This window comes from Saccostrea cucullata, unplaced genomic scaffold, assembly GCF_032062105.1.
Source record: "Saccostrea cucullata isolate Sc308-1 unplaced genomic scaffold, CSIRO_AGI_Scuc_v1 ctg3002, whole genome shotgun sequence".
Classification (NCBI taxonomy): Eukaryota; Metazoa; Mollusca; class Bivalvia; order Ostreida; family Ostreidae; genus Saccostrea; species Saccostrea cuccullata.
The window spans coordinates 47516-63738 of record NW_026919969.1 but is presented as its reverse complement, the minus strand read 5'-3'; the positions used below and the strand labels follow the sequence as shown (position 1 = coordinate 63738).

General features: G+C 31.6%; 1 protein-coding gene across 1 annotated transcript; it reads left to right on the top strand.

The window, feature by feature from the left end:
• The first annotated feature begins 940 nt into the window (after nucleotides 1-940).
• Nucleotides 941-13262, top strand: LOC134241071 (hepatic lectin-like). Its single transcript, XM_062723164.1, has 4 exons — nucleotides 941-1274; nucleotides 1457-1533; nucleotides 2226-2319; nucleotides 13048-13262. The coding sequence occupies exons 1-4, from the start codon at nucleotides 968-970 to the stop codon at nucleotides 13260-13262; spliced, it is 693 nt and encodes a 230-aa protein (XP_062579148.1). The 5' UTR covers nucleotides 941-967.
• The last annotated feature ends 2961 nt before the right edge of the window (nucleotides 13263-16223 follow it).

Genomic DNA, 16223 nt, shown 5'->3' with positions numbered 1-16223 from the left:
CATTTAATAGGGGGAAAATAACCCTTTTAATAAAGTCCATGACATAATTACGGAAGTTCTTATACATGTAGGACCTCTCAAAAGTATTCTATAGAATTCGATATTAGGAATTGTCGAAATTGTTTTTACATATTAAATTCTTTATAAAACTTTCTTTGAATAAATGATCGGGATTAAATCTGTTAAAATTACTTGAATTTGTTACATGGATATCAAAAAATGATTTGCCACGAATTCTAATGCTTGTTATAACGAATTTAATTCGTTTAAACGCATTCAGAAAATTGTAACATTGATGCTTATTTTCTATATGCCCTGATTGATGAATTTTATAATAATTTGCATAAAGCAATAAAGGGGAAAAAACTGTTATATATAAATCCAGTCCATCGTTTCCAACTGTCGTTGATGCCCCCAGTATGCCCAACCAATTATTCGTTTTAACAAATTCAAAAAAAAGTCCTGTAGAAAAATTCTTATACATGATATCAAACATGTTTACAAAAACCTTACTACGGGGTAACTATGTATTCCAGAATCGGGTTGAACGTTTGAGATCCCGAAGCAGAAAATCCAATAGTAGGGCACCCAATATCATTTTGCTTAAACAAATCTTTTAAAGACTTTAATTTATATAAAGTTCTGTGTTTTATATGAAAAGTATTATTGATGCCATTGAAATTAAACATCCAATCAATGAATAAAATGATAATAAGCATATACATTTTAGCACGCCCTATCAAGCAAACTGTCGTGCCATTAGTAAAACGATGATACAGTATAGAGAATACGTTACCTTTCAATTACTAAAACCTTTAACAATTAGTTTAGAGGAAATCAATTTTTCAACATGTGCAGGCATTATGGTATATGATTTTCACTGAATAATTGAGATTCAAAATTCATTTTGTTATTTTCACTTGGCGTTGTCATTTCGTTTGATCCATATGAAAATTCAGAAAACAAAATGCGTATCTCCGTTTCTGTGTTTGTTATAATTATAATATCACAATATAATGCTTGTGTATTCGGTGCTTTCAAAGAATTTTCGGACTTTTCACGAGTGTCTGCAAATGATAACAAAAGACCAACTCTTGACATTATAGGGGAATATGAGCAGATTCAAAGTCTGTCTGAATGTAGCTCAAGGTGCTTTAAGCGACCGGGTTGTACAACTTTCTTCTTTCATCGAGGATCTAGGAAATGTTATGCAACCAGCTCTGCAAATGGACTTTTACCATCCGAAGGATTTGTGCAATTCTCCATTCAAACAAGTATATATATCTTCTATTGTCCTTATTAATAGAATAAAACGGATAATATCCAAATCCATATTCGAACATCGTCATTAAAATAAAAACGAGTTACATTGATTTGTTTTCTAGACAAATGCTCGTTTTATAAATATTCTTGTTTTACCAAGTTAAACTTTTCTAATGAAATACTTTTGTTTTAGGTGTGCCACAAAGGAGAGAATTTGGCAAATCGCATTATCTTCTTGTGAAGAATAGATTAGCGATCTTAGAGGCACAAGTAATGTCATTAACATAATTGATCAATATACCAAAGATGATTCTTAAATCTTTTATTTTATGTTAAACAACATTATATGCTGACTCTAAAAACAGTGTTTAATTTGAATTTATAGCACTCAAGTAAGTATCCGATCTATTAAGATACAGTAAAAAAAAATCGATGACAATATTTTCCATTCTTCAGTAACATAGTCTGTTCTTGAATACAATGTAAAACAAATGAATATGTGTGACATTAAATTGCGATTCTTCAAGGTACTAGTTCGTGTATGCTGAATCCGTAAAAATATGCTGGCCGTCATGAAAATGGCGTTTTAAGGTCAAAATGGCGATTTAAAATGGCGGACATCCAATTTTCCTAATTTTCTCTTGAATATTCAGCATACTCGAAATAGGTCAAAACTATGCTGGACGAAATAATAATTATTTGTCGCTAGAAGTATTTTTTCGTATAAATTGGACCAGACTAAAATAAAATACAGAATTTGACAACTTCATTTTAGTTTAAACACAACGTTCACCAAAATAGAAAACATCTTTAATTGTAATGCTTAACAATGTAAAAATAATTGGGTATAAATTTACCAAACTACATGTATAGCTTAACATGTTTTGCAGTTTGTTGAAATAAAATAATTGATGATTAATACAAGGTCTTAAAATGTGGATTTTATGATTTTTTTTTTCAAGAGATACTGTTTGGCGCTTGGGGCAAAGCTTGTCGAGATAGAAACTCCAGAAGAAAGCACATATTTGACAAACATGGCAATTCAGGAAAATACTGGTAAGAAACAACCTTATTTCATATTCAATCGATTCCTCAGTTATATACACTTGATCTCTTTCTCTAACTCAAAAGTTAAACCCGAAGTCTGGATTAAAATTTTTAAAAGCATTGAAACTAATTAAAGCGCCATGGTAAAGCTGGATTTAAGGTTATCCGATCCTCAGGTTCTGAAAATCTGGCATTGGGTAATTGAAAATGCTCACAAAGATGTCTCTAAATTCTCAAATTAAAATGTATTTACCCACGGTGTTTCTTTAAAATTCAACTTTAAATTTAATCATATTATATAGGGAAAATTAGTAAATCTCGAATAATTTTTCAGGAAATGCGATTTGAACTACCTACTGCATATTTTTTAATTGATAATTGATCAAGAAATACATTTTATGAATGAAAATCATAGGTATCCAGGCTTTTAAAGAAAATTGCATGAATTTTACACTTATTTGGACTTTACTTTGTCCTACTTACTTCCATTGTTTCATAATGCATAGTGTATGAAGTGTTTCCTTTCAAAGAAAACACTGTAAATCACTTCTAATATCAAATCATGCATATAAACTTTGGTAATTAAGGCTAAATTAAAAGAAATTTGATTTTGTTTTTAATATGCAAGTTTTACTTCATTTTATGAGGTACAAAATGTCAACTTTTTAAATACCGTTTGTTAAAACTTTAAAGAACATTGAATCATACGTAGAGGCATAAAATGAAAATTGTTGCATGAAAAAAATTCAATTTCAAGCTTTATTTTAAGACTTTTTGAATTAAATTATAAATTTAAGAGTTATCCTTCCTGGCTGAGGATCGTATATCCTTAAAAGTAAATGACTAGAAAATACTAATAAAGAAAATATGCTCTGTTTTCTCAAATTGAAGGAACAGTGAGCATTGACCTCACTGAATGATACCCCCGCATTTCATGTGATAATATTTACATGTACATCCACTGAATCTTTTTCTCTTTATTTCTTATGAAGACCAATTCCATCTATCAGTGCATGGACAACAATAACCAAGCCTCATGCGTAGATTTCTTGACCAATGGCTATTAAAACCCCCACTTTTTTTGCAACAACTGCAATATTAGGACAGGTGATACAAACAATTCTTTTCTTTGGAGGAGACTTAATATCATGTCATAAGTTTAGAAAGTGGGTAATTCTTAGATTTTTTCTCCTTGGAAAATATTAGTAATATTTCAATAAAAAAAATGATATAGACAAATCACACACAGTAAAGATTTACAGATGATGACAAATATTAAGATATGTTATCTTGGTGCTAAAAGTGTAATATAAACTTTAGAAAAACATACCAAGCCAGGTGAATATTATGAGGAAAAACGAAATGACAAAAAATCAGCTGACTTTTACCATTTTGCCTCGGAACTACTTCCGAAATGATGACTATCATATTTGATATGTGTCTTAAAGTTAACCATACATTATAAGTGATTATTTGTTGAAATTTGGCAAACAGTACATTAGCTGTTATAATTTTTAATGGCAGAGACTGTACGTACTTTAATGCCCATTAAATATTTTTTTATCTTTGAGATCCACCTGCTAATGTGTCTAAAAATCAGGCATTGGTTGTCGTAAATTTTATATATTTCAGTAATTTTTTTTTTTTTTTTGCATTTTTAACGAGTTTTACTGCAGCTTTAATAAAGCGTTAAGTTTCACTATAGTTTACTGAATCTTTACGATTCATTTTAATGCAGTGTCTCAAATAGCCCTTGTTTTCCAGCTTCTCATGAGGGATCTATGTAATGAAAAGTGGTCACATAAACTGTTATCAATTAAAGATTCAATAATGGCATAAATTGTTATGAGTTCATTAAAAATCTAAGAATTCGAAAAATTCCAGCTTAACATAAAAAAATCTGTTTTGCATGTCATACAGTTCAGGACATTATTTATTGATCTGAACAGCCCTCGTATATTTGCTAAATTAGAATGATGCTTCTCTCACTTTAGAATCTATATTTTTTTTACTTAAACAACTTAATTTAGTGAAAATGCAAAAATGCAACTTAACTGTCAAATAAGTTTTTTGAAAAGTTAATGAAATGTACGCAATTGAAATTTCTTACATTTTTTTACATTCTTTTTTGCATTTTAATGATATCTCATCTAACATTAATGAATATTTAAGATAACATTCTTCTCACACAAACTTTATTTCTTGTATTTAAAAAATATTGAAATTTTACAGAATCAAGAAAACAATATTACTAAGTGATAGTATCAGATAAGTTTTGACCGTTTTATATTAGAGTCAAGGTCAGGTCAAGATTATTACAAGATCATTACATTTAGGCTTCTCCATGGACATTAAGAATAAAAATCAATCATGCCATAGATCTTCTATTTCAAAAGGTTAAATGTTTTCCTGTTTGCATAAAAGGATATTATCATATAAGGTCTATAAGATGATATTACCAAATTGACACAAACAGTTTAATAACAATGGATTTTGGCTCATCCATATTATCTCTAGTTCTCTTAAATTGTTTGGATATTTAAGTTATCTTAATATGCACCTTATATCTAAATTTTTCTCATTTTTACATATGGTAAACAAGTCCTATAAAGATACAAATGATACCAAAACAAAATGTTTTGACTGCTTAATAAGAGAGTAAAAACACTTTCTGTACGTAGCTTGGAAGCTGTTAAAAGCTTACATAATTTTAGTCTGTTTGAAAAATCATATTTATTTGATATATTTTAAAAAGTGTCCCTTATTATAAATTTAAGCTAACATTTGAAAAATTCTTCGCGTCATTGATTGTGTCAAAATTATAACTAAATTGATTGTTCAATAATAATTTTGACGAGCAGAAAAGAAAATATTTTCATGCGCCACCATTCCCCCCAAAATATAGTCCCTGCTAATTTTTAAACACAGTTTACCATTTTTATTTTCCTATAAGAAAGCGTTAAAAATTTTGAATCTTTTCGAGAAATACTTTGTCCATTAAGTCATGGGTCATATCACAAACATGATTTAAATGCATCGATTCTTAATTAAGTAAAGTATGTATTGGTTCGCGCGTTTGTCTCAAAATAATATGATACTCTGGATTTTTATTGCTAGAGTTCGAATCCAACGAATATTATTTTATATTTTATTAAAGAGATAATTTTGGCCAATTTTTTTTCTCACAAAAGGTTTGTGTCACATAATTTAATAGATTTCAATAATGAGAACTTAATTAAAATACTAAATTCACATGCTTAATATTATTTTCTAAACGCCTTGCACCATCCCCCTCCCCCATCTTCTTTGTTTGTAGTGCATGTATGTATCCTTAAAATCTATGCGAACAAATTATTAAACAGAAAATTAGAGTTTGAGATATTTTGTTATCTTCAAGAATACGTTATTATGTAACAAAACATCCAATATCCGTTAGCATGTAAAATGCAAGTACAATTTTAATTATCAATTATTTTGAACATAAAAAACACTTGCAATGAAGTATAATAAAATAAAATACTTTCTTGCTACATTTTTTATCTTGTCTTTTTAAATGTTGTTTTACGTTCCTCTCCAAAATTTTTACACATATTGAAAAGCCACAACTGTTGGCGGATAGCTGCAAGCTTTATCCTATACTCGACATTTAAGACCACTGCACAGTGAGGGGTCTCTTTCGTGCCAACATATACTGTGACAAGGGACCTTTTTTAAACAGTGTCATCCGAAAGACCGGTCTCCACCTTTCATGGTGGAATTCGAACCTGCGACGGAAAGATAAATTCCCCGGCCTTACAGCAGACGTTCTTACCACTGCGACAAGGAACTTTTTTATGCCCCGCCATGAATATGACCGGGGCATATAGTGTTTTTCATCTACTTTCTGTCCTTCTGTCCTTCCGTCCTTCCATTGACATTGACCTCACTTTTCTTAAATTAGTGTTGAGATCAGTTTTAAACATACCATTCAAGATGGTGTTATCACTGGATGCATACTGATGCGAGCTATTTAACTGCATTACCATTTTTGACTTTGACCTTTTCCTTTGACCTTGACCTCACTTATCTTTAATAAGTGTTAGCTCAGTTTTAAAGAAAACATTCAAATATTTTAATCAAACTTCATATGCTGTTACCAGAGGAGTCCGAATTTTTTATCCTAAAAATATCCGGAAAAACAAATCTTACCCTAAAAAAATTGCTTTTTAGTGATTTGATTTGAACATATTTTATTGTAATAAAATTACAAAGGATTGAGCAAAAGTACTGAATATTTATAACGCCCTCTCTCTATACATGTAAATTACACATTTATATTGTCACAGTTAAACATGCTATATAAAGTATTCAGCATTTGCAATAGTAAACAAATTGATGCATTTTGCATATATGTATAAATATATATAAAAAGTTGAACAAATTCATATATTAATATTGGTACAGTAACTCACAAGGAAATCTACCAGAATGTTTAATAAATGTTTGAACAAAAGAAAAGAGACGTTCATTCTCTGCAGCATTCAATGAGTCAAGCCCCCATAATAAGACATGTGTATCTTGTATGTGGATTTTATCAAATTGTAAAAAAATATGTAAAAATTCATTTCTGGCGTTCGAATACTTTGGACATACGAAAAAATAATGATATGTGTCCTCAAATTTACCGCACGTGCACAAGGGACTTATTTTAATTGCATCTGTAAAGGTCGTTATTTAATACACAATTATGTCGTAGTCTGGTTTGAAGAACATTTAGTCTTCTGTTACCGTTATCAAAGTAAGAAGGTGGAGCAGATCTAGATTTTTTATTACTAATTTTAGATTTGAATTTCGACATTGACTGTGAATTTCGTGTTTCAAGTGGAATTGAGTTCCATTCATTAACTACAGTATGAATAAACGTAGACTTATAAGCTTGTAATCAACACTTTGGAATATCATAATTTTGAGAATTTCTTGTCGAGTAGATAGATGTGTTACAGCGCATATTTGGAAGGATGTCCATTAAGTATTCTGGCACTAAATTAATATGAAGTTTGAACATTGTTTTTAATCTAGCTTCTTGTCTTCTACAACTAAGCGGTTCCCACCCCGTTTCAAAATAAAGTGAATCTTTGGAAGCTATAGTTGTTAACCCAGTTACAATTCTAGCTGCATAAAGTTGAATGTTTTCTAACTTATCATTATCATCCTGTTGACAGCACTCCCACACCACTAAAGCATATTCAAGTTGCGGTCTTATAAATGATGTATACATGAGTGAGAGTGTTTTTCGATTTACTTTAAATTTTAATTTTTTCAAGAGACAATTTTTTGTAGGCAATAGACAGTATTATCAATATGTGATGACCAACTGGCATCGTGAAAATAGTACTCAGGGTGTTTGTGTTCAGTAATGAAGTCTAATTCACATTGTTGAAAAAGAAGCTTAGGATATTCTATATTTTTCTTTGTGCTAAACATTATTACTTTTGTTTTAGATGGATTAAATTTCAATAACCATTTTTAGACCATAGTTCCAGATCATTTAAATCTTTGTTTAAGTCTCTTTCAATTCTTTTCATGTTATGAGACGAATGCTGCAAAGAATTATCATCAGCAAATAATCTACAAAAATTAACCATATTATCAGCAACATCATTAACATAAATTAAGAACAAAAGAGGTGCTAAAACTGAGCCCTGGGGAGCATGTAAGGGTTTGGGTGTTGATAATAAGTTATGATGCATCACCCTTTGGTACCGACAATTTAATTAATTCTCAAACCATTTATACAAACTACCAGTAATCCCATATGTCGTAAGCTGAATAAAAGACCTTTGTGCCACACACGATCAAATGCTTTTGACAGACAAGAAAAATTCATGCAGCAAAATATACAATCATCAATAGCTTTAACAATATTATTTTATGTTTCTATCAGCTGGTATACTGTTCAGGGAAAAAACCAGCTGCAGCCTGGTATTTATAAAAAAGATTATTGTCATGAAAATAATTATAAATATATTTAAACACAACTCTTTCCACGATTTTCCCAACACAACTCAACAATGACACTAGTCTGTAGTTAGACATCACAGAAGGATCTTCTTTATTTAAAAAGAGGAAGTACATTTGCTAATTTCCATGCAGAGGGGAAAATGCATTCATTTAGAGATATATTAAACAATAAACAAAGAGGTTTAGCAATAGTAAACTTTGCTTTTTTTAACATCTTATGACTAATATTATCATGACCAATAGCTTTGTTTGTAGGAAGTATAGATACAATATCAATTATTTCTTGCTCGATAATACATACACTACTAATTTCACTGTTACATACATGATATACCTCAGGTAATTCTAACCCACTATCAACAACACATGATACAGATGTAAAATAATTATTATGTGCATCTATTTTCTCTTTGTTTGAATAAGCAATATCTGTACGACCACTATCAGTTATATATTGTAATGGTGGAATATCAGAGGCAATTTTGGTTTTAAAAACATCTTTCAGTATTTTCTAGTATAATTTCGAGTTGTTTTTCCTAGCATTCGTAAGGTGTAATTCTAAATTATTGTGGTAATTTTCAATTGCATTTTTTTTTTTCGTATTATTAGAATTATTTCTCACTTGTTTAATATTTGTACAATCAGATTCTTTTTTGCTTTTTTGGGCTTTTCGATTAAGTCTATTTTTTGTTCGAAGAGTTTTGCACAATGCAGAATCAAACCATGGTTTATCTTTAGGCCGTATAATAACAGATTGTTCAGGTATACTTTGTCTAACTATATTCATCAGTTCATAAATGTCACTGAGAAGTTTTCCGTTGCTTGTTCAACATTTTGTGCATAACAAATGAGATTCACTCAATCGGTATTTTCAATGAGTGAATTTAGTTTGTCCATGTCTGCATTTTTATATACCCACACTTTGCGTTCATAAGATTGGCTTAGATTAACGGTAAATTTGAGGAAAATGTATGTCGCTTTGTGATCGCTGATTGTACTTTCTGTATTTAACACGCCGGAGTGAAGAAGTAATACATCTGGGTTGACTAAAATTGGGTCAATAAGTGTGTTCGACGAGCCCGTGATACGAGTGGCTTGTGGCAACGCACTTTGAAAAACATTTTCAAAGTGCGTTAAAATTGGGACAAAATCAACGTACTTTGAAAAATTTTTTCAAAGTGCGTTAAATTTGGGACCATCTCAACGCACTTTGAAAAATTTTTTCAAAGTGCGTTAAGAGTCTACATCAATATATTTTACCATGGAGACACTTAACGCACTTTGAAAAAAAATTATTTTTAGTCATGGAAAGATTTTATTTGTTATTTATCTTTCAAAAAACTAAGCCTAACCCTAACCTCAAAAATGAATTGATTTACTCCCGTCGAAAAGAGGAGAAGACGGGTTTAAGCTCCCTCAGTCCAAATCTTTATCTTTCCAATACATAGGTGTCGGTAACAAACGGGGGAGAGGAGCAATAAACTTATAAAGGGTACGCTGCATTTTCAATGCTTATACGATGTATATATCTTTCCAAAATAAGTTGGGGGACTTAGCCCCAATCCCCTCCCCTGGCCCTTCGCCAAGTCTCGATGTCTATGCTATACTCAAAGCATTCAAATAATTATGTATTTACCTAACTGGTACATATATGACGTTGAAAACTTTCCATAATAAATGAGTTATTCAAAACAGATGAAAACTAGAAATTTTTAAGTACAGTAAAACGTATGAGAGAGAAAGAATTTTCATAGTTTTGAACGATAAAATTGGCCCCTTTTTATTATGATAAAAGCTAAGTTGCTTGAAGCTGTCCTCTGTTAGTGCCCTCTATGCACCTTTACATCTACTTATCAAAGACAATAATTAAAAAAAAGAAGAAATGAATTAATTAACTTAAACAATCGTCACTCTTTTTTCAAGACCTTTTAATTTTCCCTTTAATCTTATCAAACCCTTAAATATTTAAAACGTCGATATCTCAGGTCCTACAGTGACTTTATGATGAAAAAATTATCAAACCATTTACTGGATCTGTTATTTATCATACCGATTATTTGAATGAATATCGATCAATCTTTGCAGTTTTTTAAAGTGCGTTAATATGGTCGATATTAACGCACTTTGAAAAAAAATTATTTTTTTTTTCAAAGTGCGTTAGCCTGGTCCCAAATTTAAACGCACTTTGAAAAATTTTTTCAAAGTGCGTAATTTTTCAAAGTGCGTTGTAACAGTGGGTTCATGGATAGTGTTAGTGAGATTGTATTTAACAGAATTTCGTTTATGATGTGTGTTCGAGGAATGTTAAAAAATCTACATTAAGATCTCCAACTAAAATTAATTTACTGGAAATATCAGAAGCTTCTGATATATAAACAAGAATTCCCCCTCCATGCGAATTCCTATCTTTTCTAAATATTGAATTAAATCCTTAAATTGAAAGTTCGCTATTACTTATACTAGAGTCCAAATGTGTCTCTGTAAAGCATAATATATCGAAGTCAGTTACATACGTAGTTAAACTTTCTATTTTGTTTCTAATACTCCTAATATTAAGATGAAAAATATCTAAACTATGAATAGAAGCACCAATCGGTCCAGGGTTAATTTCAATGTCGCCGGACAATAATAATAGAAAATGTATATTTGCAGGATCGCGAGATATTGTTTACAGATGGAGCTTAATATGAGTTCAGTGAGACTAAATATTTGACCCTTAGTTTGAATGAATGGTTGTTGTCCTTCATTAGAACTGATTTGCTCACCTTGCGAAAAACCCGATAAAATAGATAAATGCATCATCTGTAGTATTTTGAGTGGACTGAGTAGATTGGTCATCTACCGAAGTGTTAAAGGTTGACCCATTCATTTTTTCGTCCATTTTTCCAAGATCAGTATTTAAATCAAATTGATCAGATTGATCACAGAGATCCTTTAAGTCAGGTAAAGACGACGACCTAAATCTTCTTCGAGATGTTTCCTTAAACTTTCTGTAGGACTGAAACTTGTATGTTTACGTTTTGTACCCACAACTTTAGTTTTCACTGAATTGAATTGTTTTATTGACATGAGTAGTTCTCATATAGTTCTCATATACAACTGTCTACACAAGGATTAATAAAAAGCACAGAAACCACACTAAATAGTAAACTTTTTGGCTTAAAGAGGGTTCTACCTCATAGTGTTATATAAATGTTAACTGGTTGTAAATTTACACTCACATAATCACACAGAAATGCAACTTCATTCCTTTTTACTCTCCCGAGTCGCAACTACCCTTTTGTCACTAGCGCCATCTTGTTTTCTCTCAAAACAAGTGCTTTTTAGTTAAGAAGGATCTCTACACCTATAAAGTATAACTGATTTTTGTTGCATGCATTTCTTTATAACTTTATAATAACAGGCTCCATATCCGATAAAATAAGATTCCAAAGTATTTCAATTTATTTTTTAGAAATATTTAAAATATTTTATTTATTTGGTTAAAACCCCTCCTATCTATATTTTCATAAGCCCAGTGTTTTAAATTTCTCTTCAAAGATTATTTATTTATTTAAATTTACAAAAATAGACAAAAGAAAAAACTAAAACAGCATTTTCTTGAGAATAGCTGGTTGGATCTTCTCCAATATCTGAAAACAGTGAAAAAAGAAATTGAAAATTGAAAAACTGTCAAAAATTTCAAACATCACAAAAATTCAGGTGTAAGAGATCCGCTTTAAGGGTGGGCTGAAATATCTTGATACTGTTTTTTTTATAAACTTCAAATAAACTCTACTTAGGCCTTTCAACTGCCGCTAGGGGTTGGTTTTATGAACGATAACTCACTGCTGAAACTTGTTTAGAGCAGGCTCGGGGTATCTAACTGTTTACACGCAACGCATTTTTTAGCATTTCCTAAGTGTTTCTTTCTCTCAATAAAATCCGGTGGTTTTAAAATTTAGCACCAATGTTAAACTTATTTACTGTATAGTTGCGGACACCGGTTTACTGCATATAATAAAAAAATTTAACTAAAATAAAAAGTGAAATCTACCCACCTTCTCAGTTCTAACCTATTTCAATTTTTATACTCGGTCGCTCCCCTTCGTGCTTAGTAACACAAATAAGATGATCAATTGTTGCATCGAAAAAGCGCGAACACAAAAAACATGACAATTTTCTTCATAATAATCGTCAAAGAGAGTTAAAACTATTGAATATAGTTTAGTTTTCCCCATTCATTTGACCCTGTTATTTCAGGTAGAGTGAAGGCATTCTATTTCGCTTGGTCAAAACTTTTTGTGTACAAAACAATGTAAGGAACCCTTTTGTGTATTTAACAATACCAATGTTGCAACTTGAAAAATTTGTTGAAAAGCCTTCTCTACTATAACTTGCACGCATTTCAACTGCATCAACAATTTATGACCTTGGTATTTCCTTTGACCTTTACCTCATTTTAATGAAATTAGTGTCAAACTTCATATGCTGATACATACGTAAGCATTTCAACTGCATCACTATTCAAGATATTCTGATCAAATTTTTTACACTAATACACATTTTCATTTTGCATTACTAATATACCCTCGGCTGGGCATTCATGTCCTATGGACATATTTCTAGTTTTATTATGTGTTGACAGGCGGCAAAAACATTTTTCTTTTCGGAATTATTAAATTTTATATACTTTTTATATCATTTAAACTCAAACCGTTACAAATATATTTGTAAATAATATTTTACTTTATGTAGATATTCTACTCGGGATAACTGATGCCTTTATGGAAGGAAAATGGGTGTTCTTATCTTCAATGGATTCTGTTCCTCTTTTCAACTGGAGCATTGAGGATCCCGACAACGATAGGAATCAAGACTGTGCAGGAATAGTAAACTATAAAAGCTACACGTGGGATGACATCGATTGTTCGGACAAAAGGACATTTGTTTGTGAGAGATTAACAGTTTAAGAATTCCAAATTTTGAAAGTTGTAACACTATTGGTACATACCGTACATATGAATAAACTATATATTAACTTTTTAATATATGTTGTGATTAATAAGGACATATGTGTATAAGGCATAATAATCCTTATATGTCCTTGAGAACTATTTAGGTTCTTATGCACTCTATTTCTATTTACTAATTATGTGTTTGATGTAGTCAATATTGGTGTTAATATTAATGTGAAATATTATGGTTCAGCGTTGATGAAATATCATAATTGAACGAAGTGGTCAGTATTCCTTATTGGTATCTAAATAATTAAACGTATTGGGAAATGACTTGATAACATAACGGACCGCAATCAAAATTGTAATGGAACACTTTATTAATTTCCAAGTAAATCGATCGAAGCAATTTCATAAATGTACAGGAACTTTCCAATAATTAATCCCAGGATCTGACGATTGGAAATATGAAGATATATATATTCGGAGATTGGACGGGCGGAGGACAGATCTAGAGAGAAAACAAGAAATTAAGACAAACGTTACACACGTACCACTATACGAACTTTGTGCCCCTCTGTAGTAGTCTGGCTTCCAGTGGATATACCAAGTACTAACTCTGAAATAAGAACTGTAACTGTGCTGACAACTTTGTTTTAACTGTATATGCATGACGTCTTATATTGTGCAACGGTGACATAATGAATATATATATAACCGTATCCAAAGTCGTTGTGTTATATACGTTCATTTGGTGCCGTGACCAGGATTTGGTTTTGGTTTCGAAAGGGTGACCACTGGAATTTGAAAACTGCAACTTCTCCGTTCTGTAAGTATTTATTTTCTCTGCCATAATCTCTTGTAAAAATGTCTGAGCAAGAATTTATAACTGCTGTAAAGGGTCTTTCAATAAAGATGGACAGTTTAAATCAAAATTTGGGAACTAATCAAATTACACCTTTTGATGGGGATCCAAAATTATTTAAGAGATGGATTAAAGTGATTGAAAAACATGCTTTTCTAGAGGGGGTTCCCGATGAAAATGTAAAAATGATAGCTTTCAAAACTAGTACAGGGGCGGTCAGTGATTTTATTGAAAGGTATTTCAAGGCAAATCAGAGGGTAGAATGGGATACCCTGAAGGCAGAACTCTCCATGAGATTTGCAGAAATTACAGATTTGCAGCATGCTTTTATGCTGCTGAGACAAGTTAAGCAAGAGAAATCTGAAAATGTACAAATCTTTGCTGAACGGTTGCTCTCCATAGCAGAGGAAGCATATCAAAGTGCTCAAGACATGCGAATCACAGAAAACCAACTTGTTGGGTTCTATGTCGTTGGTCTGTATTCAGACAGATTAAAAATAAAGGTCATGCGAGATAATCCTGCTACCATGCAGGATGCAATCAATTCTGCAAGAGCCGAATTTAATTTACAACAAAGGTTTCAATTAAGAACTGGGAGAAATTACTTTGCCCCGGCAACTTTCACGGGAGAACCCATGGAAGTTGACCATTACAGATATAAAAGGGGAAACAGACATAACGAAGGACAGCGACCAAGATAGTTTGTCAAAAAGACATTCACCCCAAAGAAAGTTTTAGCAGTTGAGACAAAACGACCTCGCAGTGAAGTTGTATGCTGGACCTGTAACAAAAGAGGGCACTACAGTCCTGATTGTCCTTATAAAAAGAGAAAAATTGAAGCTATTAATGCCCTACCAGCAGAGGCTGAAGAAGAAAATTGGGAAGAGTTAAACTAGGAAGGTCCGCCCAAAATGGGACCTTTGGGGGGGAGCTATTTAAAGGAAAAGAAGATTTAGACCACTTATAGGTACAGGCGCCGCTGTTTCATTGGTTAGTTCAAATATGTTTATTGGTCCCTCTCTAATCCTTTTAAACTTTCAAAACCAAAAGTGAATTTGAAATCCGTAAATGGCGCTGATTTGAAAATTGAAGGTTGTACTCAAATTGAATTTGTTGTAGCTTTTATAGGAGGTCTCACAATGTCTCATCTATTTTATGTTGTTCAAAATATAAACAGGTCTTTAATTTTGGGTAGAGACTGGTTAGTCCAAAATGGTGTCAGACTTTATTTTGATCTTGGCAGTTTACGTATTGGTAAAACATATGTTCCAATGGTTGAAGATGTTCACATTGCATCAATTTTGAGAGCTTCAAAGAAAACTACTTTAAGACCTCAATCCGCGACAGTTTGTTTTGCAAAACATAAAATTCACACAAATTTTCAAAACAAAGTTGTTAAAGTAAATGCATTGGATAAAGGTTTCATTACACGGCCAGGAACACGTTAAGTTCCAAGACAGTACCGTTGTCAGAAACCTTTAAAGTTAAGCACTGAAAATGGCTCGTTGTCATGAAAATACAGGTAAGGTTATGACAAAAACTGTCCGGTGACATTACTTGAGAAGACAGGTCGTGAGCAGTTTTTCATTTTTTAAGTTAAATAATTTCAACCAATGTTTGACATTGCAATGGGGAACAGGTCTGACACCCCTTTTGTTGTATGAATTTCAGCCGTTAAAATGAAGTAATAAAAGAGGAGTTTGCTTTGCAATCACATGCCCATGTGTAATGTCATGATCGTCAGCCTGAAAATTTAATATTTCGTAAAATTTATCAAAAGGGTCCTTTTATTTTGAAATATGAAGAAAAACTTAATTTTACATGTGTTAGGCAACTGACAGCCTATTCTTGATAGCAGGCTTTGAGAAATCGCAATTTAAAAGCAAAATGTCCGTTGTCAGTACATGTTAAGTTTTTCTAGTCCGGTGTCTTTTTCTTAACATATAAGTTTATCAATAAAACGGGCTGACTAAAGCTAGTTCCTACTATTTCACTTTGTTAGAAGTGAAATAGTAACGGCTGGTTTTAGTCAGACTGATCAATAAATACGGACTTAGGAAAAAACATTAACCTTGGCAATAACTTTTGAACGGTTTGGGCTAGAGCTTCCA